Here is a 24,633-nt window from a genome sequence, read left to right as displayed (position 1 = left end):
AATAACTTGGTCCTACCTTTGCATTTCAAAGGATCTATCACATCATTCTATGAACCACATGTTTTGAAAGATAATGCCAACTAAACTAGAGGCACTAGTTTATTCATACCAAAAATTATTGATTCCTTAACTGAACTCAGGTGTAAATACAAGTGAACTATATACTCTCAATTCCAGTAATGTGCTGTAGGATCCTCCAGTTCTAGGTAATTTATTTTTAAAATGTATGTATTTATATAGTATTTATATAAAAGTGTACAGCCAAGTCTGGAAATGACAGAGAAGCACTTCTACCCGGGTGTTGAGTGCCCAATGTGAAATGAGTTGGCTGCTTTCCTCTGCGCTTGATGGAGACCTGTTTCCATCACAGATCTGTCATCACAAGTGTCATGAACTGACAGCCTTTCTGCAGAGAGGCTCGCGGGTCGAGGAGGAGATGTGCTTCAGCCTCTTGCTTCTCTCAGACGGTCCCCTGGTTTGAATGACTCACATGGAGGATGTGAAGCCAGGATCCCTCATAGAAACATACAAGTGGAGATCATCTCAAGCCCTGAAGCAGCTTTCTGGTCAGGTATGTCCAGATTTCTTATGCGAGGTCTCTGACAGATTTCCTTCACTAACCACTTTCCAGGGCATCTGTTTCTCTTCGAGCATTTTGGACTTTTCTCGGATTTGCACACAGGTCTTTGTGCTCATGGAAAAAGCACCATTATTTCACAAAGGTTTCCTAGATTTTAATGTATGATTTTATGAGATTGTATTTATAGGATGATGAAATGAAATTAAATGAAAGAAATCTTCTGTCACTTCTTTCCTGCACTTTTTCTGGAAAGTATGAAATTGACTTGAACCTGTCAAAACCCTTTAAAACTAAAAGATTTTACTTTTAGTTTCTTCTGATATTATTCCAAGCTACTTCTGGGTAACTTTGAGGGTCTTATATGCAAGATCTTAAGAATTTTGATCAGCACAATGGTTCAAGTAATTGTGACTGATAGCCATAATTATTTAAACTATTGCACTGTGTAGTCCCACCTCCCCTTTAATGGTTCAGGGAAGAATATATGTATCATATTAGCATAAATTTAATTTACTGTCTCATATAAAATGCAAATCAATATGACTAAACTTTAAGTAGCATTCATTTAGTTTTTAATGCAGGGTTCTGCAGGGCAAGGATTCTTACCAAGGGTAAGGGATAAACAAATCAACATAAATCTACAAGTAATTTGAACTCATCTATGAAGATAAAGCACAGTCCTTTGCAGTGTCCCCTTTAGGGGTCCAGATGATGCTTTTTTAGGAATTCTAAATTGCTTGTTTTCTAATTTTCTCAAATGTGATGTAAAGAAGCCACCTTCAATACTTTGCTAGAAATCCTTACTGAAATATGTTTCAAGGTCAGGTCTTTAGCAACACCAGTGAACACTAACTGAGGGTGCGAATCCACAGAATACTTTCAGTAGACCAAGATCTTGCTTTTGCTACAAGTCTGACTGATACCTTAATTCACCAATGCATAATTCATTGATTTCCTCAGGACAATTACCATCAGTTATCATGGCTATGGTTATCAGCAGCCAGCATCATATCAACATCTCATACGCTCTTAGCCTTCAATACTTAAACCACCACTGTAAAACACTGCTCCCTGTACATGAAAGCTCCCCTCGGAGCCTTGTTTTCTGGCAAGACTGGGAAAATAAACAGGCTTTGATGTATGCCCTGAAAGTCTTTCCAAACTGTAAGTCAAGTGTGACTTTCTACAAGATGACAAGAGTTTAACATGATTCTATGTTTATGTATATATATATATTAAGTCAGAGTTCTTTATTTATCATAGGATTTGAGAAACAAAAGTCTTCTGCCTTTGATTGCCTGGGAGAAAATATTTTACAGATGCCTCTATAGAGTTCTAAGGGTTGTTTAAAGTCATCTGCTCTTTTAAGGATGGAAGTTCAAGGGAAATAATTTCAAAGAACCTCAGAAGAGAGAAACCGAAGTTGGCATATCTTCTCATTTGTATATTCCTTAGCTCTTATTTGAAAGAAGAAAAATTCTTGTTGTTTTGTATAGACAGAAGAACTGAGATAGAAAATGCCAAAATTTGAATCAGCTCCAAAGGAATGAAAGCTCTATCACCTGCTGAAGTCAATAGAATGTTGCCATTACTTCATTTCAGAACTGGATCTGGACATAGATAATGCAAATAGAGTTGTAAACATAGGTTAATGGCAGGATATAATGATTAAACCTCTCCAGTCTTAGCCTTAGCAATGCTCTATTAAAGATGCTATACAAGGCAAGGCATTTAAATAAAATCTCTTTAGAAAGCTTCAGAAACACTAGATTGATTAAGAAAAAAATGGTGAAAACGTTGTTCTTTTGTTCCCTTTTTATGAGTTTTAACTATAAAGTACCATCTGTGTTCAAAGAACCATTCTGTCACTATTAGCCTTTTTTGAAGCTGATGGTAGTGCCAAACCCCATCTAGGAGATTTTATAGAACTGGAGGATAATTTCTAGGTGTAACTTGGTTTATGTAAGTACAAATAATGTTTCTGTATCAGAAGTAAAAAAGAGCCTTCCACAATCCCCTTCAATAGGAATCACTTGGTCTTTGAAACAGACACTTTAAGAGTGCTGCTTCTCTTCAGAGCTCAGTTGAAAGAAAGATACTGCAAAAATGCTACACCTTTATTGAAAAATGTTTCTTGTATTTGTCCACAGAAAAACAAAACCTGAACACAGCCAGAGGCTTTATACACAGTTTGGTCATTTCTGCTTAAAAAATTATCTTAAATTGCTACATTATATTGAACACACAAAGATGAGAAAAAGCTTTAATTAATTAAAAGAAATAGATTGGTAGCCTTTCATTTGCCTTTGGCATGCTTTCATTTTTTTCTGATCTGAGGCACCTCCTGAGCTGTTCACAGGAATGTGACACAATAATTTCAAACAGGATAAAGTGATTATATTATCTAATTTGGAATACAGTTGCATCATGGGAAAGCAGATTATCAGACAAAATGGTGTGTCAGCTTTATTCAGGAGAAAAGAGAATTGTATAGATTATTTTTCCTTCAGATCTAATATCTGCTGTTCACAGTAAATGACTGTATTTTCTGCTTGGTCATAGTTAATTTTCTTTCTGTTTTTGACATATTTTCCTGATTTTCATAAAAAATACTCTGTGTTATATTGTCTATAAACTCACATTCTATTTCAAAATGCTCTCAATTTCATTTATTTGCATTTTCATCTAGCTCCTTTTTTTTTAAAAAAAAAAAAAAAAAAAAAAAAAAGTATTTAGAGTTCAGTGACTTAAGAATCCTCTCCAGAATGCTTAAACAACTGCTCATTTTAGTCCTCTCTAAGCTAATCTCTTCCAGTTTGCACACAAGTCTGGTGCTCCTCTATACCTTTTCTCTAACTGCCTGGATAAAGCCTGTCCTTGAAAGGCAACTATGCTATGAAGTGTCTTTGACAAACACGCAGTAATTTATTATTATCATTGTAATAGCGAATTAAGAATGATAAGTTTCTGAAGATCATCTTTAATTAGCTTACCTAATCATACGAGCATACCAATACCCAAAGAGCACATTCACTGCTTACTGACTTTCTGACTCTTGTACTTACCATTTTGCCCTCTTGCATTTGATGTTTGATCAATATTATCAGAAACCTGATCAGGCAGACATTGAAATGACTGCAAAACCTTCTTCATTTTGACTGGAAACATGACCAGGCTCAGATTTTTGTCTTTTAATTAATGAGAGGTTTTAAAGATGAGTCTCATTATATGGCTTCATTTGATTTCTATAGTGACCTTTTCTAATGCCCTCAAAGCTGCATTTTGGAGCCTCACCGGTGCAGAGAAGAGCCTTTTCCAAGGGGGCAAAGGGAGCACAGCAGCAGCAGAATAAAACAGCCAGCTCTAAAGACATCCCAAAAAGAACAATGAATAAAACTAATTAGATTACTTTATGGCAATGTTTAATCTTTTTAAATGAATTGAAATCTATTTTCCATCCCCCTTCCCTGGTGGCTTCTCAGAGCTATAAAGTGTATTCTTTGTAGATGTTGTTCCCTAGACTGAATAAAACCCTTGTGAAAATGCCTAAACATCTGACTTTGTTAATCCACTTTTGCAGATTAATGTCTAAACTGAACTGCAGTATCTGTCCAGCAAGAGTACCTACCATTCTCTCTGCTGTTTTCAATACACCTTCATATAATCACTGGTCCCAAAGAAAGGATTAGTCTGTCATTTCTTACAATTAATTCATCTTCTTTAAATCCCTTTTCAATAAATCTTTGAAATTAAGACAAACGCTATAAATATGGGATTTAATCAACAACGTAGCTTTAGTATTCATTTCCTTTCAGGATGGTTTTGGTCTCTCTGCTTTCTGAAGCCTGTGGAGGTTATTCAGTTTCTCTTACAATCTTTTCATCTCATCTATATGAAATATTTAAACTTTCAGCATTTAATAATGATGAACAAGACCAAGACTGAAGCTTACAGCAGTTTAAGAAAAATTATTTTATTTCAGTTGGTAGTGGACGAAGAGCATTAAAGTTCTAAAATGAACATTCTCCTGTTTCCTTTGAGATGGTTTTGTTGCTATCCATTTATACCTTGTTTTCTTTACTGTCCTTCTTATCATACTCTTACTGCATTTCAGTCTTGCTGACCAAAAGATCCTAGCATTGCATTGTCAAACTGTGTATTAAACATTGGTCTTCAGGTTGCTTTTTGGGAGATCTGGGTTTAGGAGCAATATCAGATCTTTTGGCTCGCCAGTTCAGCAGAGGACAGAAGCCAGGTCCTGCCTGCAAGCCCTATGCAGGCTTCCCTGATGAGGTTATTAAAAAGAGAAGGGTTGAGCAACAGGGATCAACTGTTCAATACAGTTGAATATGGGGAAAACTGAAGTGTCTATCACATATACTTCTCTCATCTCAATCTTTTAAACATATTTTAATGTTGCAAAATCATAAAAGTTTCTAACATTACCAGTATTCATTTTCAGTTCACTCTTTTCTCTCTGGAATAATATTACACAATATAGGACAGATATGCATGATATGAGTAGAAGCATGAAAGTGTGTGAGTGTGGGAGTGAAAGCAGTGGAAGAAATTAGTGTGACATCTTTGATGACCCCAACAGTACCCTCTACCATGGTGCTGATAGTGCCCAGGTCCATGTAGATGGAAGTATGAAACTTGCAATTCTAAGTGAAGTGAAAAAGAGTGCAGTAAATTTTGTAGCAGATCTGAAAATATAACTAAGTTCCTTAAAATCCCAGTGCATCCCTCTCTTAAACTGGTCCATTGCACTAACGTGAAATGGATTGGTGGTTGTACCTAACGTAACTGTTTCATCTCTTTTCTATAATATCTTTCCTCTCTTCCCCTCTCTTCCCTTTTCTTATTGTGCTGTCGGTGGTTCTAGATGTTCATGAAATGCCTGAAAATAGATCATTATGCCAAGGTAAGGCTGAGGCTCTGATTCTTCTTTTCATCACTTCAAAACATTGTAAGGGTCAAAAATATGTAGCTACTGAAGGTTGTTCTTTTAGAAGAAGGAGCCTTCATTATTGCAGCTCAGAGGCAGAAAAGCATTGTAGAGTTTACAAGCAGTTTTAGTTTCTTGTTTGTTCTGTTTTGCTTTCATTTCAAAATGGGAATGTAAAAATAGCAAACGTCTTCATTTGGTTTATGCTAATTTGATCACTATGTAGGGCAAACTTCCTCCTGGTTTCATGGCTTCATTTCATATCTGATTCAACATTTTATTGTTTGATCTCTTTTTTGGTCAATAATAAAAGTAGCTTTGGTGACAAACTATCTGATCCTTACTGTATGCTATTAAATGGTTGTCTTTATGTGGCTTTCCTGTAGTTATATTAGAAAATGTGCCATGGCCAAAACACATATCAGAACAGTAATGCCAAGATGTGGCAATGTGAGCATCCTGAAATATTTTTTTTCTTTTCTGGTGTGGTCCTTGTCCTCCCTTCATTCAAAGAAACACAGGAAAAAAGAAAAAATGTCTTAAAGTTTTTTTTTTTGTTTTTTTTTTTTTTTTTTTTTTGTAAACTTTGTTTCTCCCTGCCTGGCAGGAGGGAGAAGCAGCTAATGTCTCCCTGCTGAAAGCATTAACTGATTGCATTGTTGCTTGAGCACAGCAGCTGTCCTTATACATTTAGACTCCCAGTGACAACAAAATTAAGGCAGCCTCCCCTTCTGTCAGGCAATAAAATGATTTTCTCAACTTCTTTATTTCTTCTGAGAACTTCTTAGTGCCTGCATTTTTCTATGACTGCAGTGAGATGCTACATTCAAACCGACCATAATGAAGGGGACCTTTTACTCAGTGTTTTCTGGAAAGGCAAAAGGAAAAGCATAAAATAACCCAGATTCCAGTGTGCCCTGAGGACTGATCTCTCCCACTTTTCCATTTGCTTTAAATTTGTTGATGTGTGTGGGTGTTTAATCTCATTTATGCCACCAATGCTATGCTCAGTAATTGCCCATTGCTTTCTGGTATCTGATTAAATGGATCTTGCTATGACACCCATGGAAAAGCACAATTCCCCAGCAAGGGGGAAGGAGGGTGCTACTGCATAGTTTTAACTATGTAATTTTTGAGTCTGGAATGATCCTAGTGCTTTCTGCTAGATGACAAAACTAAACCATTTCTGGCTATCTTCCACTGTGCCAGTGTTGAGAACATACCTCAGCAGTATGAGGGTGTGTATGCTGCGTTGAGCGTTTGAGCCAAATTCCATCTGTTCCTGCATCCTAACAGGCTGCTCAGCACAAAGGGGGTAAACAGACCTTTGGCTGTCCTGCAGCACTGTGCTGGTCTTCTCCTATGGCTCTAGGCTCTATTAAAATTGATGCAAGAAGGCAATTCAGGGTTTTCCACTCAAGTCAGCAGGAGGCAGCTCTGCACTGGCTACAGTGCTGGGGTGGGAGTGATGCAGAGTTCATGGGGCAGCAGTGCTGGGTGATCTTGGATGCATGGGAACTCAACCAGTCCCACTGTGCCTTAAGCATTTCATGGTTTTCAAGGTCTAGGTTTCTCTCCTCTGACTCACCTGAAGATTTGGGTAATTAGTTTCTGTCTGAGCTTTTTAGTTAGGAAGAACTTCTTTACTGAAAGGGTTGTTGGGCATTGGAACAGGCTGCCCAGGGAAGTGGTGGAGTCACCATCCCTGGAAGTCTTCAAAAGACGTTTAGATGTAGAGCTTAGGGATATGGTTTAGTGGGGACTGTTAGCATTAGGTCAGAGGTTGGACTCGATGATCTTGAGGTCTCTTCCAACCTAAAAATTCTGTGTGATAACATGAAAACGAGTTCTTCTCAAATTATGTATTCCATGTAGTTTCACATACCAAAATCTTAGGATGATGTGGAGGCATAACTGAATAACAAAATAATTTTGAACTCAGTCCTTTCCTCTTTCAGTGTCCTATTTTGGGTACTTCTCTTTAAACAGATATCCTACCTGTGATGAAAGAGCAATAGGAATTGAAGTTGTATCTCTACTGCTTAGAAATACATTTCTATTGTGAATATATCTCTGTATTTGCATCTTTGGATTTTATACATACTTAAATGTAAATATGTATTGATTTTAATGAGAAAATAACCCTTCAAACTTTTAAAGTGTTTTTTTTTTTTTTTTTTTTTTTTTTTTTTTTTTTCTGGCTTTGATTATGGCTGTTTATGTGCAGTTGCTAGTTCCAACTCAATGCTCTAAAAGCACTGAGTCTACTATAACTTATAGATGGGGAGGAGGAACAACACAGCACTAGACTAAATCATCCAAATTTGCCACAGCAGGATCCTTCACCTATTTTCTGAAACATTTAGTTTCATTTTTTCCTCTTGATCTGGCCCTCGCAGCTCAGTGTTGGCAATTAGCCCCCTGCTTCTTCTGTAGCTACTAAAAACTGGGGAAAAATAAATGTTTCCATTTTAAACCATTATTGCAAAGGCAGAGCCATGGAACACTGGAGATATAAGATATATATTGGAGATATAACACATGATATAAGGGCAATTTTCATAAAATGATACTCAGGCATTTGGCGTCTAGTCTTCAGAAGACTAGAACAATATTTTCTTTAAAAAACTAACAACAAAACAAAAACAACTGAAGGAAGTTCTGTTTCTGTGGTTTCAGAGTATGAACTCAGCTGTTGAAATCTCAGCTTGAGATGTAACTGTCCTAAGATCACTTATGCAGGGAATTCTGATGTGAACTAATAAAAATTAGTATTAAGGTAAGCAAATTAAAATACTTTGGGAATGTGATTTCTTCCCCAGTGGTAGCCAAAGGAAATGATCTCTATCTGGAAGGATGGTCAAGTGATGAACTTTTAAAAAATTGTTACTGCAGGAGTTCTGCAAAATGATTTACCATCACACATAGTTCTAATAGTGCTTGAGAGCTTTTCCGAGCAGCTCCCTTGACAAAATATCCTTCCAATTACTGCTTCTATGCCACTCAAATAAAAATTAAAGTTTAAACAATCCAGCAAAAGGTTAGATCAACTGTTACATGACTGTTTGGTTCTGGACTTTTTGGAGACTGATACAATTAAGCAGATATTTCATTAAATCGGTAAATATCACAACCAAGTAAGAATTTACTCAACCCTCCAAGGCAGTACTGTACCTTGCTAGCTATGAATCTGCTACTCTGTTTCTCGTTCAATCTATGGATTAAAATTTAAATCCTATTTTCCTCTTTCTACAAGGGAGGTATTAGAACAGATGTTATTGACTCAGAACCTAATCCTGCAATGACACTGTGTCCAACTCACCCAATTTTTTTACGAAGTTTGATGGTTTTCTTTAAGCTCCAGCTGCTTGCATCAACCAGTTGCATAAGGAGCTCAGCCTTTTATTCTTTTAAAGAGGTCCATCGCTGATAGGCAGTGTTCAAGTCAGCACTTGGCTTGTGTACATGCAGAAGGCTCAAAAAGCCCTACATACATAACTGTTAAAGTTGTTGACAGTGTGGTGGAGAAATTGTGATTTTTGAATGCCATTGACAGAGAAGGTATTGAGTATTTCAGAGGGGAATGAAAGAGAGAAACATCTCACGATGTTTGAAGACTCCGGCTCTGAGCAACCACAGCAGCTTTGCTGCTCCTGTTCCCCCCTATCTCACTCTTCTGCACTCCTTATGGTTCTCAGAGATTAATCTGGAAATTACATTGCCTTTTTGTGAGTTTTTATTGAGTTCCCTGTTTCCTATAAAGGTTTTATCTACTGTTGACTTGATGCCATTCTGCTTCAGAAATTCTACTCAACCCCGACTTTCCTGGTAGCACAAAGGCAGCCTGAGAGCCCTTAAAGACATCATTAAAAATTTTATTTCCATGCCTTTCAAAGCCCCTGGAAATACATATTGTATTACATGCCATCATTGTAAATAGCATTTCTCTTAATGCAATAATCTCAGTCTAATCTTCCAGCAGTGTGAATATGCTAAAAGGAAGGCTTAAAGAGATAGATGCTAAATAAATTAAAATGAGATACGGGAAGATGCTTTATAACCCTAGAAATATTGCAAGCATTATTTAAAGCAGTTAATATTTTTACAGCCTTGTGAATGCTAATCTCTGGGAAATCTCAGGTAGCAAATATAGTTTTAATTCTCAATTTTAGTTATCACAATCTGGAACTGTAAATTAATTTCAACACTATAAAAAGTAATAGAGACGTTTATTTTCTTAAGCAATCTGGCTTATTCAGCTGCAGACTAAATCTGAATTAATGGTCCTGATATGCTGAATACAAAATTAGTAATAATGTGAAATGCACATAATGATAATATCTGCTGGAAGAGTTATGCTGGGATCCAAATTTTTCTCATTAATATAATCCATTGCTATTAAAAAATGATACTGAGCTTTCTATCTGACACTTGAGTGCTTTCCTGGTGTCTCCTTTACAACAAATGGCACCTTTTGCAGTATTTGTATAGCCTAAATATACTTCTTTTTCTCAGGGATGTATTAAATGCAGTTATGGTATCTGTTATATTTGTATAATATAACAGACTAAGGAACAGACTAAGGTAAAACCTTAGACAAAGCACTGGATGTGATAGCCAGGCTTCAGTCTGGATAGGTGGAAGAGGTTGCTAAGACCTTCTTTTAGTCAGTAAAAAATGGAAAAAACAGGGATCAACAATGAGGCCACAGTGATATTCCAGGAAAACATAAATGGTTCAAGGAAAACACAATGAATTGGTACTGCCCTGTCCAAAATGGGAAGTTTCTTCAATTATAGGTTGAGGACTTATATATATCCAAGTCTATGTTTGTGTATATACTTACAGAAGTGGCAAGAGAAGAGACAAGATGCAGCCCAAAGGCATTCATGAGGTAAAAATATGATCAAGAAGGAAGTGAAGAGGATTAGAGGCTTAGACCTATGGGAGGAACAGATGGAGCCAAGAGAAAAAGTAGCTGCCAGTGTTTGAACCTGTTGTGTGTCAGAGAGCAGCTCTGTTTTTTATTTTTATTTTTTATTTATTTCACTAAGTAATAGGGTATTGCTGAAGAAAGCAATTGCTCGTTTTCCCTCCCTAACAGAAGCAACCCACAAGACTTTCCCTGTCCATGACCCAGACCAAGTTTATCAAGAAAGGAATATTATATAAAAAACAAGACTATAACAGTGTTGGTCTAAATATAGGTATGATGACTGTGTTCAACAGAAGTGTCCAAGTCTGGTAGGGTGGTGCTGACCCCTGTGCAAACCCAGAAGAGGAGATGGGGTTGGTAGGCCCATGCCAAACCCAGACCTCTGCAGTGAGCTCAGCCCACCTGTGCCTCCCGCGTGCTCAAAGGTTACTTGAAAACCCTCACAAACAGGAGGTGAATCACTCTGTGCTTGTGGCATTAAACAAAAGTCAAAGCAAATAGCAAATCAAGGAGGAACTTATTCTCCAGGATTAAAGATCTTTAACTTGAGGACTTGCAGAGAAGCCTGTCCTACTGCCACGGATGCTCAAGGGCCGTCCACCCCCCCTACGCCAGGCCCTTAATGAGGGGTGCTGATGCAGTGCTGCTGGCCTTGTGGTGTATTTTGCAGATACAGTGAAAGGAATGGAAGTTGCTAATGCTTCAGAGGCTGGGCACCTGCAGATGTGTTTGGGCTGGGAGCAGCAGATGTCCCGCTGGGGGGACACAGAGCAGGCAGGGCGGCCTGGGGTGGTGGCATCAGCTCCTACTGAGAGCACGGCTGCCTCCACACACTCCTCTTCCTCAGAGGGGTTCTGTGGTTAAAAGTAACAGGGTTTGTGTTCGCTAATGTTTGCTTTGTTTTCTTCACTTCAGGCCAACAACCCTGAGTCAGGAAAGCAAGCAGGGAAAATCAGTATGCTTTCCGAGCAATGCAAGCATCAATTTAAATCTACAAAGTTGCAGTGGGCTATATAAAGATTTATTAATCAAAACATTTGCAAAATATTGACTGCGTGCGTACGCTGTTAGGCCTGAGAGATCATCTGTGAAGTAAAGCTTGAATTAATCACTTCTTCTCATACATTAATCTCTGCAGAATAAAAAATATGTAGGAGATATTTGTGGATATTTTTCTAGCTATGTTTGGGTAAATGAATCCTCTAATTTAAAACTATTTCCACTCAACAGTTGTCATGTGGATGGTAGAAACAAAAACTGAGTGTAAGCAGCCAAAGCACAGCTCAGGGAACAAATGTTGCTCTGGAGGGAGGCCGGACACTTCTCTTCTGGCCACCCAGGAATGCTCCTGCATGGGCCAAGCACTGCCACAAAGTACATTGGAGAGCCTTGAAAGTACATTGGAGAGCCTCGTCTGCCTTTTTTTTTTTTTTTTTTGGCTGAAAATGCTTTAGTGTACACAGATCTACAAAAATCTGGTTAGGAGGATTTGGCAGTGCCTTTTCCCTGCAAAAATAGAATTGTATCAAATGAATAAAGTGGAAGAAAATGTGTTACTGGTTGAAAAAGGACAAAGCATACTTCAGTACTCAGGCAAAGAAATGCTCCCACTGTCCTTTTAAAAATTATTTTTTGTTTAAAATGTCTATTTGATCTTGCATTACCTAAATGCAAAATATTATGTAAGCATTAACACACTTGAAAACAAACTTTATTTGCTAGAAAATATAGAAATATTTGTTTTTTGCATCAAAGCAGAAAAAAAAAAAAACTGGATAACACCAAAAACATTTTTTTGCATCCCCAACTGGGACCTACATTTCTGACGGCTCTTTAAAAACTTGCAGGCATTCACAATTCCATCTGAGAGCCTCTGTGAGCTACCTGCAGATATCTGGTTAGCGGCAAATTGCTTTCATGAAAACTTTGCTCAGAAATTATGTGGGTATTTTATTGTATTTAGGCCTCAAAAGGAATGTCACGCAAATCAAGTATCTCTCTGATAAAGCAGTAGAGGATGTGGGATGTGTTTCCCAAGTTGAAATCTCCCTTTCTTGGTGGATGGATGCCTTCCTGCCAGCTTCTTCTTGGCTGGGAGAGGCGCATGGGTCCTGGCCACCGTGAGTGCTGCTGAAAGCCCTATTAAGAACTGCAGATTATACTGATTAAAAACCAATGGCGTAATTCAACCAGGGATATTTAATTTTATTAAATGTCAAGATATGTACCAGCATTGCCTGGAGTGCTTATGCATCAATAAGTGCTCATTTCATTTAAAGTTGTGAACTGCAACAAAGTGACCATACTGTAGTTGAAATATTTTATTTAGAATAAATAAATACATTGTTGGGCGGGTGTGATGGTAAGCAATGGCCATGACTGTAACTTACATGTGCCTTTTAGTGGTTTTAAGATGTTTTATAAACGAAGTTTTAAAGTGCAAGGCATGTTATCATTTTATTTCCTCAGAACAGCTAATAGGCTAGAGAGCCAGCTTTGTATTTATAGAGGGATGTATTTACAGAAGAAATCTCCCAGTGACTGGGGGGGGGGAGGGGGGAAATGGGGAGGCACATACATCCCCTAATGTAGAGAAATGACTGGGAGCTTATACTTATGAATGTAGTGCCATAGTTAAATTAGATAAATTATTATAGGCCCTAGATACCAATGTGTGCTGCTATACACTGCCTGCTATTGCAGAATCACTCTTTTGATTTTTCTTCTCAGGGAAAGAGGTAAAACAAAAAATGTATTACTCTTTTCATAATACAGCTCTCTATTTTCTGTTCCTTATATACATACATTTATGTATACATGTCTATTTATATAAACACAGTTACTAACCTTTTTTTTTTTTCTAATTTTACCTTTACTAACTGCACTCAGCTCCTTCATGCATCAGGAGATGCTGGTGCTGGATGCACCTGCCACTAGGCAGCCCACTTTTGGAGTAATTTTGGAGCTATATATTCGCTCAGAGGAAAAGAGTGAAACCTAATGTGAATCCATAAAACCAACCTATTCTCTTCAATACTTAATTCTTCTCTTCAACTCCATTATTTAAAGGTATAAAGTTCATCTTTTGCCAACCAACACAATAGGCACAGAATACAGTATTTCTTTTCTAAAAGATGACTGAGATACTTAGGAATGGGGAAAAAGGTGTGTGTATTAACCAGGATTACTTTGTGGTTTAGACTTTGGGAAAAAAATTTCAAAAGCCTTGTGTGACTCAGAAGCTTGGGAGAATATCTCTATTAGAGATCATCTCTGAACTGGAACAGTGTGGGTGTTTATAGACATTCTTTACAGAAGCTATGTCTCAAGCTATAATCATTCTACTTTTTGTATTTCGCTACTCAATGCATATATACATATAGAGAATAATACTGCCTTGTAAACCTCATGCAGAACAAATTACATGAAATAAGATTAAAGATGTTCCATCTTATAGATAATTCTGTAATTACTTACAACTGTAAATGAGAATGAAAACTGGAATGGTTCAAAAGTTATTCAGAATTATTCTTTTTGAAAGTATAGGAAAGTCAGCTTTACATCCAGTAATGGTGAAGAAATGTTATTATTTTCTAATGTAACACAAAATGTGGATGTCTGTGCTTGTGCACATCTGTAGTGGGAGAGGGTGCAGTGAACCAAATACATCACTTGTTATAAAACCAGCAAAACTACTAAGTAAAATCTTCATATGAAGCAAAACAATGTATGCATCAAAAGAAAGAGAAAGCAGGGAAGCAGAGACACTGAAGAAAAAAAGATACTCAGTTTAATTCTGAGTCACTGGAAAATATATCTTCTGGAAACATCAAAAATCAACATGTTCCTGTAGCAACGTATTGCTCAGAAGAAGCGGTATTTGCTGATGGGAAACTGTTTCATGAAACATTTTCCAACCAGCTCTAGCACAAATACAGCCAATTGTCATTGTGCGGGAAAGTGAAGAATATACTTTATTTTAGGTTCAATTCCAGCAGTGTAAAGGAAAGTGGCCTCTTTAATCGAAGTCTTTGAGTCGAAGGAGTGGCGGTGAGGAACATTGCCCTTAATGGGACATAAGCCCTGATGGGCGCCTGCCCTGCTCCTGACCTTGGGTGAGCAAAAGTGCTGTTATGAAATCCCACTCAGTCAAATGGTTGCAGTTTTTTTTTTTCCTTTCTTTTATTTTTCTTTTTCTTTTTTCCTTTTCCTTTTCCTTTTCCTTTCCTTTTCCTTTTTTCCTTTTCCTTTTTTCCTTTTCCTTTTCCTTTCCTTTTCCTTTTCCTTGTTTGTTTTTTACAGACAAACTCATAACATCAAATAATGATTAAACTGCCAAGTTTCTGCATGATCAGAGCTGATAATTGCTTTCTCATTTTATTTATTTATTTATTCATAACAAGTGGGAAAAACACTAGCAACTGCCAGCTAGAGCAGAACTTTGCTACAGCTGCCCACCTGATTTTTTTTTCCGTAGTGTTTTAAGAATTGATCCATCCCACTGGCACTTCTGTATGTTTGCTGTAATTTAGCTATATCAGGATACTGTATGAAGATGCTTCTGGCTTTGTGGGGCTCATGTGACATCAGAGAGAAACGGTCATTGGCACACCTTGATGGCTAGGGTGTGTGTGTGGCAGGGGAGCTGACAGTATTTACGGTGGGTCTTTCACTGCACAGTTGGAGAGAAAGTTTTTGCCCAGATTGACAAAGAGCCTCAAAACAGAGAGAATTTACCTATGAGAATATCTGCCTTTGAAGTCAATTTGGTCTTCCAAGCTCTTAATTAAATAGAAAAACTGCAGCAAGCCAGGATGCCTTGCAGGAGCAGTGGGGTGGCCCTGCTGTGGTGACCCAGGTGCTCGTTTGGAGGGGTCCGCTTGTGGCTTTCCTCAGCCAGGGTGGCCCAGAGGGCAGCTCTGACAGGGAAAAGGCCAAGAACTGCTGTGGTGTGGCTGGTCATGCGTTGCAGGGTCACAGCAACCTTTTTACCCCAATTTGGGAAGGCTTCACAGCAGGTGTGATGAATGGCAGCGAGACCCACTTTATGGCGCTGTAATGCAGCACCCAGAGCCAGGCACAAACAGCTCCGAGGTGCTCTAACGTTATTTGCTGCAATCTACACATTTCCTAATATAGCAAGAAAAAAAAATAGACTAATTTCACCCCTTTGGAGGGACCTTGGCAAGCCTCAAGCCTTTCCTCATTAGCAGTCCATCTGAAGCCCCCAGAATTTGCTGGATTAATAGGACAGAGCTATTAGCATCGGCGAACAGCAATAAGCTCCAAAAACTATGTTCACCTGCTGAAGTTAGCAGAGTGACAAGCAGTTTAAGACACTACTTGAAAATTCAAATTCTGCCTGTCTTTTTACCATCCAAATCTTCCAGCTTGTCACCTTGCTAAGGTTGTGGGCTGGATTTTAGCTCAGACAGGGTAATGTAGTAGGAGTTAAACCTTGTAACTTCTTTCCTCCACTCTGCATCAATGTCTGTCTCCTACTTCTCTCTGCTAGAAGCAGGAACACAAAAAAGTAGTTCTAGCTCAGCCAGAGCTAGATTTTTATCAGCTCATTTTAGTCAATAAAGAAAGAAGTCAATCACTCTTGGAAAATAGCACATTCCAGGCCTGTATATACCAGGCCAGTACAATCGCAGAATAAATCAATAACCACATTAATCAATACGATGTAAACTGCTGATCTCTGTGGATAAATTGTACCTGTGTAAGAAGGCTTTCAAATAAATTCCAAACCCACTCAAACTGCATAGGCTTTAAATCTACTAAGGGCAGTGGGACAAGTGAAAGATTTGTGTTTTTTCTCTTTAAAATCTCTGGGAGAGCAGGGCTGCAGAATAATGCAATTAAACCACGCTAGCAGTGCTCACACAATCTCACACAAAATTCACTCCATGGCGCATGGAGAGCTGCAGGAAATGTCCCTCAGCTCAGACCTGCCAGCCCCAGGGGACTCCTCATCAGGCATTACCCCAAGAGGGAAGGCTGGGCTGGGTGTCAGGGGTGTGCAGAGGAGGGACACTGAGCTGCAGCTTGATTCTTTTACAGCCCCACAGCTGTAGGACGTTTGCTCCCCCAGCAGGCACTCATTTTTTTATTTTTATTTTTTAAAAACAAACAAACAAACCCAAACATCTCTCTCTCTCTCTCTCTCTCTCTCTTTTGTTTTTGTTTTTGTTTTTGTTTTTGTTTTTTTTTAATTTTATTTTCTTTTACATGCTATCATAGTAGTATCCCATGTGAGACCACTGGCAGAGACCATGGACACGTTGCTCAGAAGGGAAAACGTGGGTCACACCAACAGCCTCTAGCAGAGCATGAGCTGGAGCCAGGCAGCACAGTGATGAGCCAGTGCCTTGCCTATCCTGGCCCAGCCCATCCACACTGTGGAACTCTGTAAGTGCAAAATGTCTAGGGACTTGAACATGCCTTGTGACAAACTTGCAAGGGGCTCTTCTGGTCGCCCTTTGTGTGTCAGAATTATTCCAGTTCATTCTCTAAGGATAAATGTTTGGAGACATTTTTCAGTATTGAAAAATATTGTTGTACATAGAATAGGTTAAGCAAAGAAATGATACATAACAGCATTATTAATATGGCATTATAATTGCTACATTAGACATATTTTCAAGTACTAAGTGCTAGAAACTGATAAAAGGAAGTTCATATTAAATAAATAAAAAAGTAAAACTAAAAGATTGAAGCCATTTAGAGGCCTTTATTATACCATGCTGTCAAAATGTCCAAGTGACCTTTTCTACATGGTAAATTTTTCCAAGAAAGATTTTATACAAGCTATTTAAATAGCACTGTTCCTCTGCCTCCCCTTCCCTTTCCTCCCCGCCCCCCCAAAAAAGAAAAAAACTCATAGTTTTTGTTTAGATAATAGTCAGAGCAAGAGAAATGCCAGATCCTTATACACACGCTGAAGATGACCAGAGGCATTATATACCAAGCCTTTGCAATCTTGTGTACATTTTTTTTTTTTAGGTAGAGGGATATTTCTGAGTGCCTATGTATGAATGTGCAAATGCAAATGCAAAAGAATGACATTCTTTGATATTTTTCATCCACATGAATCCCTGGGTAAGTGGCAGCACTCCAGTAATCCACTTGCAGTGGCAGAAGACAGCACACAGACATCATCTCAGCCTGACGGCTGGGGTAGGCTGAGCCACTCCTTGGGATAAATAATGCAAAGACTGCGAGGCTCTGCTCATTTCCATACTGCCTGTGCTCGGAAGTTCTCATCATCCTTGTAGCAGAATTTCAGTAGTCCACTGCGAATATTTCCATACCTCAAACCACATACACCCAAAGGCTATAGCATGGCTGCATCCACACAGACCCTTGCAAGCTATCCAAAGTTCAAGGTAACTGACATTCAGTAGCGATGAGATGCCAGTAATGGTGCCTTGGAAATGTAGAAGTGGAGGAAAGGCATCAGAGATATTCAGGGTAAGGCAAGATCTGCTCCCGCTTTTGCCCAGGGAAGAGCAGAGAGCAGCTGGATGTGTGAATTGAAAGCTGAATGGATGAAACCTGTGGGGGCGGAAGGAGGGAGGCAGCGCTCCCAGCCATCGGCCCACAGAAGCCCCACACCTGCCAAAGCCTCTCTGAGCAGATTAATTCTTGCTTTCACACAGCAAATCATTGTGGGAAATTCTCTGTGACTGCAGTATAGTCAGATATTAATAAAAATCTTTCTTTGCTTTTGCAATGTATTTATACGTAAGTGTGATTTAGAGCTCTGTGTCAAGTCCTCGCTCGTGCCGCATACCAATGACCTGCACAAAACACAGGGTGCTTCTGCACTTCAGGGTAATGCTGATTTAGGGGCTGGTGCAATAGCACATGCGGGCTATTTTATTTATTTTTTTTTGGCATTCATATTCAAAAATTGCTCTATAAAGAGGGGGGAGGTATTAAAGAAAGCTTAAATGATCTTAAGTCACAATGAAACATTGCATTTGGAACTAAATGAAACATTTGGATAGACTAAAAATTGCTTTTTTTCAGGGAGAAATATTTTGTTGATGTATTAAATTTAAAATGAAAATCTCTGACTGTGACTGGTTTTAGATTTTTCTACTTTGCTTAGGTCATCAAAATAAAATACTCCAGCTTGACTCAGACATCATTTTGACTTAGTGAAACATCAAAAAAATATGGGGGTGTTAAAGAGGAGGAGGAGAGGTCTCCACAATTTAGATAACTTAATTTATTTAGGGAGAATAGGGGGTTATCATCATATCTTTGTTTAAATGTATTATTCTTAAGACTCCTTAGAAGTTGTGATTTAAGGCATTCTACTCTGGTTTGAGTTTTTCAATGCTAGACAAATCTACTTTAAGAAGCACAGCAGCAGAACAAAATAGTGAATTAGATCAATTTAAGTTCTGTTTGCTGAAGTAAACATCTCCTAAGGGAAAGAATGAAAAGATTGTTTGCTAAAGTTGCACGTCTCACTTGGTTTTAGTAGCTATGGTGCCAAACATTTGACTCCTGCATGCAGAGGAGAGGAGAGCTCTTGGCCACAATGGAGGAGCAAAGCTGAATGATGAACCCTGTCCACCTGGTGGCACGAGGCAGAGGAAACATATAGTGACATATAATGACCATTGATTATCACCCTGATGTTGGTCCGTCCTGTGTGTGTGCCTGCACATATACCTCGACCGGCAGTCCCAAGGCAAAGTAGTCACTTGGAAATCCACTTGTGCTTCAGCTCTAAGGAAGTTCAAGGAGAGAATAGCTTTGCTCAATTAGCAACCATCCTATTCTTAGGGTTTTCCCTTACTTAAAAAGGGTTTCTCCCATGGGAATGACAGAACAAAGGTAAGGTAGAAATTATGAAGTTAAACACGGGAGAATTGAAGAGACTAATCTGAAAAAACATCTTCTACAGAGAGAAAAGCACCTTGTAATGAACATTAGTCATGTATACAGAAATGAAAACAAATGTGAAGAAATATTTCATTGTTTATTGTCACTGCAAGGAAAAATGTTTTTACTTCATTAGGGCATTATCAAGATTTTAAATACCATATCCACTTCTTTCTAAACTGTTCTCTTCTGTTGAAAGCTATGTTAAACCTCTTCCTAATAACTCTTGTGATTAGCATCTTTGTAGAAATCCCAGAGGACAGGCTTCTAAAAGTGGCATTATATTTCTAGAGCCTCCCTGTAATTAAGCATCTATCAGGCCTTCTATTCAGCTGCATATGACTGCTCACAAGAAAATCTTTCTTTGCTGGAATGAAAAGAGCTGTTTTGTTTAAACTTAGTGAAAGGATCACATTTATGTTATAAAATATAAGAATATTAGATTCAGTTTAACTGAAACAAAATGTACCCATTGCGTACTGGATACAAAAATTCTGTAAGTGAATTGCAATGGCAGCGACAAGTTGCTCTTAGAGACCTGCTGGGATGCAATGATGCAAAAACCTCTGTTAGAGCTCCACCAGAGGGGTCATCTCTTTGAAAAACATTGTTGAATTCAGTATAAGGATTATTAAATATCACCAGAAGTGAGTAATATTTGCCCAAGTTTCTACAATAATTTCTTTAGTCTCTGTAGCCACAAGAATATGAAACACATACTCTTTTGGCTTTGATAGCATCAAAAGAAAAAGCAAACGTTTAACAGTGGGTACAATTCCTAGCGAAACACGTTGTCCTAGGGATTCAATATCCTTTTCATTCTCTGGAGTGCTTAAATCAAAATTGAACATTGTTTCATAAAGCATGCTCTTGCTATGTTTTTATTATTTATGATTTCATTTTATATCTGAGTGTGTGGAGTTCTCCCAGGAAGGCAAGCATATGAGTCCTGTCAGTAACCTCAGGTATTGAAGTATTGGTAACTTCCTATATAACTTCCCATTCTAAGACTCTTGTTGCCTACTTGGGTCCTATAGCCATGGACAAGAAATGTGTTTTATTACACTCTTTGGAGAATTATCATGCATAGATGAAACTACTTTGCTTATTGGTGGGCTTACACAATGCCATCTCCATTCGAGCCCTTCTCAAATGGAGAGAAGGGGAGGAACTTCATTAGATTGTGGTACCAAATGGTTACAAAGGTGAGATAACACATCTTTGACAGTGTTGAAAAGAAAATTTACTTCAGAATAAAGTGGGAATGAAAAAGATCACATCACTACTAGGGGATCTTTTCATCCCCTAGTATGATATGAGACAACAAATACCCTTTATAGGATGCTGTTAAAATACACAGCAGTGTGACTTCACATTTTGAGCTATATCTATTGACTTGAAAGCCATGCTCACTCTGGTGTTTCATTTAACATTCTAATAACTCAATAGATTGAAGGATTTAATTAGATGCTTTTATTTATATTTCAAGATGATGAAAATCAATGGTCTTCTCATTTACCTTCACACCTAGCCCAAAGATGAATCTACACTTCCAGGCTACAGCAAAGAATAACAATACCAGCTGAGAGAGTAACTGAACCTGCTGGAAGACAGATATATTTCAATCTCCCCTTAAAAAAGGTATTCAGCATCTCTGCTATCTTTGTTAATGAGAACAGTCTTCACAAGACTGTTCCTTTAAAATGTATTTGAGAATATGTATCTCAAATTATAAAAGGTACTGTCCCATTTAGATCTGGTTCAAGGCTTGCTGATGCCACTGAATGCTTCTCTATTGAATTCAATGGCTTTGGGTTGGTCCACATGACTCCTTTTATTTAGGTTTCCCTTTTCAGAAGAAAATAGTGTAGTACATTTCATATAATGCATTCTATGTTGTTCCCTGTAATACAAAAAAAAGAAAAAAAAAGTGAAAAAAATAAACAAATAGCTTTTATTTAATTGAAAGTTTGTTGTTGTTGTTGTTGTTGTTGTTGTTGTTTTGAACAGGTTACAATGAAGAACATGAGATAAATAATGTCCACATCCCAACTAATCTCAAGTCTTTTCTCAGTTACAACATCTTGGCACAGGTCTTTCACATCTGTCATACCATTACACTGGAGTTTCAATAAGAATTACTGTTTTTAAAAAATTGAGATCAGTCTCCTAACAATCTCAAGTTATATTTGGCACCACCCCATTTAATGAATGCATATACATTTATCCATGAATTTCAAAGCTTTTTTTAAATTTATGTAGTATTGATATTTACATTTTCTCAGCAGTATTGAGATTTATGTTTTCTTAGTAGTGTACAATCTCTCTCTCCCCCCCTCCCCCAGGTCCCCAGTGCCCACTATTTTTCTTTATTGGAAATGTTCATTCTGGTAAAGTATTAAGATAAAATCTACAGACAGTTTACTTTTAAAAGTCCGTGGCTGAACATTGCTTTAATCATCAAGGGAGAGAGTACTTAAGGACAAAACTCAACAGCAGGATCCCAGGTGTCAATGTATAGTGCACTCTTTGGGACAAATTTATTTCTCCAGAGCTTAAACCTGTAAAGACATAAGCATAAAAAAATCTCTGACATAAGTAAATGTCTGTCCAAATATGTATTTCTATGCAGTCTAGCATAACAGTATACTTTGTTAAACTTTCAAAATGAAACATTATCCACAAAGGTTATTTGTATTTATTCATTTTCAAGTTGCAGCAGCAATCCCAGGGAGTACGGTTTTGAATCATGTTCTCAGTCTCTACATGAATAGCTGCTTTCAGGAGGGTTTTGGTTAGTTTGTTACAAAACTGTGCTGCATTTTGCATGAATAATAAGGTATTCATGCAAGCAGAGACCAGACCCTGGGTACCCACACCTCAGCCATGGAGCAGAGCTGAGAGGTTCTGTCTTGGCATATGCAGCAGCTCCAGATCTGATTAAAATTTGTGGTGAATCTGAAAGCTGCAGGTTTAACTTCAGCTAGAAAGCTTATTTCTCTGTCCTTCCTAAAGCATTCCAGGCCAGGGCTCATGGAGACATACATTAAAGATTAAGATCACACATGGGTGTTGGGAAATTGTTTCCCCACTAATGAACATGATAAAACCAGAGACTAATCTACTTTCATCCAGTATTACAAAGCAATGAGAGGGAAGTCACCTACGGTAACAAAACATCTGTTAATCCTTTGTACTTCTTAGAGGCACACGCATTTCTTATTACGCAATAATATTCAGAGAAGGATAAAAATTCTCACATACTTGATATTTTTGGAATCCTAATTTCCTCACTGCTGCTGCCATCCCCACCATCACTGACTGTTCTTATTTCGATGAGATAATCTTCTTCAAATGGCACCAGAAGTTCAGCTGAAGTGTTGTTTGTCTCCAGTATATGAGTTTTGCTGTGTCTGTTTTGTCTGTACAAAATCTAAATAAAAAGGAGTTAGGAAACAAGAGTTACTTCATTTATTTAAGTTTTAATGGATTTTTTTAAATGGCTGAGAATACTTTCTGTCATGTCCCAAACTTTTCATAATTCTATCAGCACCCTGCAGAGTATTAAATACCATTAGAAAAACATTTTTACAAGTTGAAGAAAGGACAGAAATTTGGATAGTAGCACCTGGGTTTCCACTTAGGAAGCACATTTCTGCAACTAAATTTGAGGGATTCAGGAACTGCTTGTGTATGGGTCTTTTCACTAAAGTATCTCTGGGTCATAGTGTGGACTGGCCACTCTGGCCCCACGCCCAAGTGCTCTGGGGAGTCTGGGTGGGGATCCTGCAGACTACGGCTTTGTCCTCCAAGAAGCCTTTCTTCCTTGCTAGCAATCTTGTGAAAACAAACTTTTAATATATTTATGCTAAAAAGAGCAACTGAAGAGCAAAGCAGAAAGAGAGTTAACAGGGATCATACAATAAATACGCAGTGAGCACTTAAAGCACTCTTTCCACATCAAAATGTAATAGGAAAGTGTAGCCTGGAAGCAGGTATGTTAGACACAAAGGAAAAGAGCTTAATAGACTAGTTTTAATGTTTTTCCCAGTGTGTGGAGCTACTCAAGCACACTCACTAGAATCTAAAAGGATATGATCTCAAGAAAGATTGCAAGGTGGATATTTTAATATTTTTTTTTTCTGTCCTTTTCCTCCCTGGGCATAAATAACACTGCATAGACACTAAAATGCTGAGCAATGCAAGGATCTTGATCCTAGGAACCTTTCCTCATGTAAGTGCTCTCCACAACCATTTTTACCATCCTTCAGGAATAAAGTCTCTCCTGAAGTCTGTTGGGGTCAGAGGCACTGCAAACAAACTTTAAACTAAATTTTACTTTCCTTAAAAAATGGATTTATAGAAGCGCTTTTTACTTCACTCACATTGATCTTTATGTGAGTGTCTTCCTATCTAGTTTCAAAGATACATTTATGAATTGTCAGAGAGTGAGGACTTTCAAATGTATTTTATGCCTCTTTAATTCTTAAGAGACTGTTCTCTATTTCTTACAAATGTGTGAAGCTCTTGTCAAAAAAGATGTGAATGCAAGAATCTGATACAAGTAAGATTACAAGGGAAATGGGACAGGAGTTCCAGTGCTAGGGACAGGATACCCCTGTGTTAGGATAAAGGCATCCTACTCTGAATGAGATATTCTTCCATGTTTTGTGTAAATGTCAGCCAACTGTCCCAATAACTCCAGAAAAGTCACCTTTTTCCAGGTAATGAATAGTCACATTTCAACAAGTCACTTTTTCCCCTTTTATTATAAACAATGTGCATGATTAATGAGATAAAGCAATGACTTACTTTGTAGCCTAGCACTTCTGATTCATTCTCCATTGTTTTTACGTGCTCCCAGTTCAAGCAGATTTTGGAATTTGTCAGTTTCCAGGCGATATTTGCTGGGGGTTGACTCGGTGCTTTAAAAAACAGATGATGATAATCACAAGATACAACTAAATATTAATTTGCATAGTGTAATTGAATGAGCCGCTGACATGGAAGTAAAAAATGCATGGCTGATTCAAGTCTAAAAGAGTAAAAAATATTTTCCAGTCCATCATTGCTCTCATATTAGTCAGAATAAAGATCTATTCATAGCACAAAACCACTTACTGTGAGAGTTCATTTTGGAAATTAGGAAAAGCCTGACAATGTCTGACAGTTCAAGTTACATTTGATAGATTTTGCTTAAGCACTGTGTTGTTTCTATCTATATTGTAATGGACTAGAGAATGTTTTGCTGCATGGATTTCAGGG

At 37.9% G+C, this 24,633-nt stretch overlaps 1 protein-coding gene and 1 long non-coding RNA gene across 6 annotated transcripts in view; one reads left to right on the top strand and one right to left on the bottom strand.

Moving 5' to 3' along the window:
* Positions 1-425: 425 nt before the first annotated feature.
* Positions 426-24,633, top strand: part of LOC116492859 — a 41,765-nt gene continuing 17,557 nt past the window's right edge. Inside the window, exon 1 of the long non-coding RNA XR_004253683.1 lies at positions 426-571. This is a non-coding gene — a long non-coding RNA (uncharacterized LOC116492859). The remainder of the gene's footprint in view (positions 572-24,633) is intronic.
* Positions 20,827-24,633, bottom strand: part of LOC116492857 (contactin-6-like) — a 142,107-nt gene continuing 138,300 nt past the window's right edge. For all 5 annotated transcript variants that reach the window (XM_032193797.1, XM_032193799.1, XM_032193798.1 and 2 more), the window contains 4 exons: positions 24,181-24,293; positions 22,633-22,801; positions 21,794-21,929; positions 20,827-21,271 (listed from right to left, as the gene is read on the bottom strand). In XM_032193797.1, coding sequence (XP_032049688.1) covers positions 21,829-21,929; positions 22,633-22,801; positions 24,181-24,293 — 383 coding nt within the window. In that variant the 3' untranslated portion in view covers positions 20,827-21,271; positions 21,794-21,828. The remainder of the gene's footprint in view (positions 21,272-21,793; positions 21,930-22,632; positions 22,802-24,180; positions 24,294-24,633) is intronic.

Source organism: Aythya fuligula, chromosome 10 (assembly GCF_009819795.1).
Source record: "Aythya fuligula isolate bAytFul2 chromosome 10, bAytFul2.pri, whole genome shotgun sequence".
NCBI lineage: Eukaryota > Metazoa > Chordata > Aves > Anseriformes > Anatidae > Aythya > Aythya fuligula.
The sequence above is the reverse complement of the archived record's forward strand: the minus strand, read 5'-3'. Positions and strand labels throughout refer to the sequence as shown.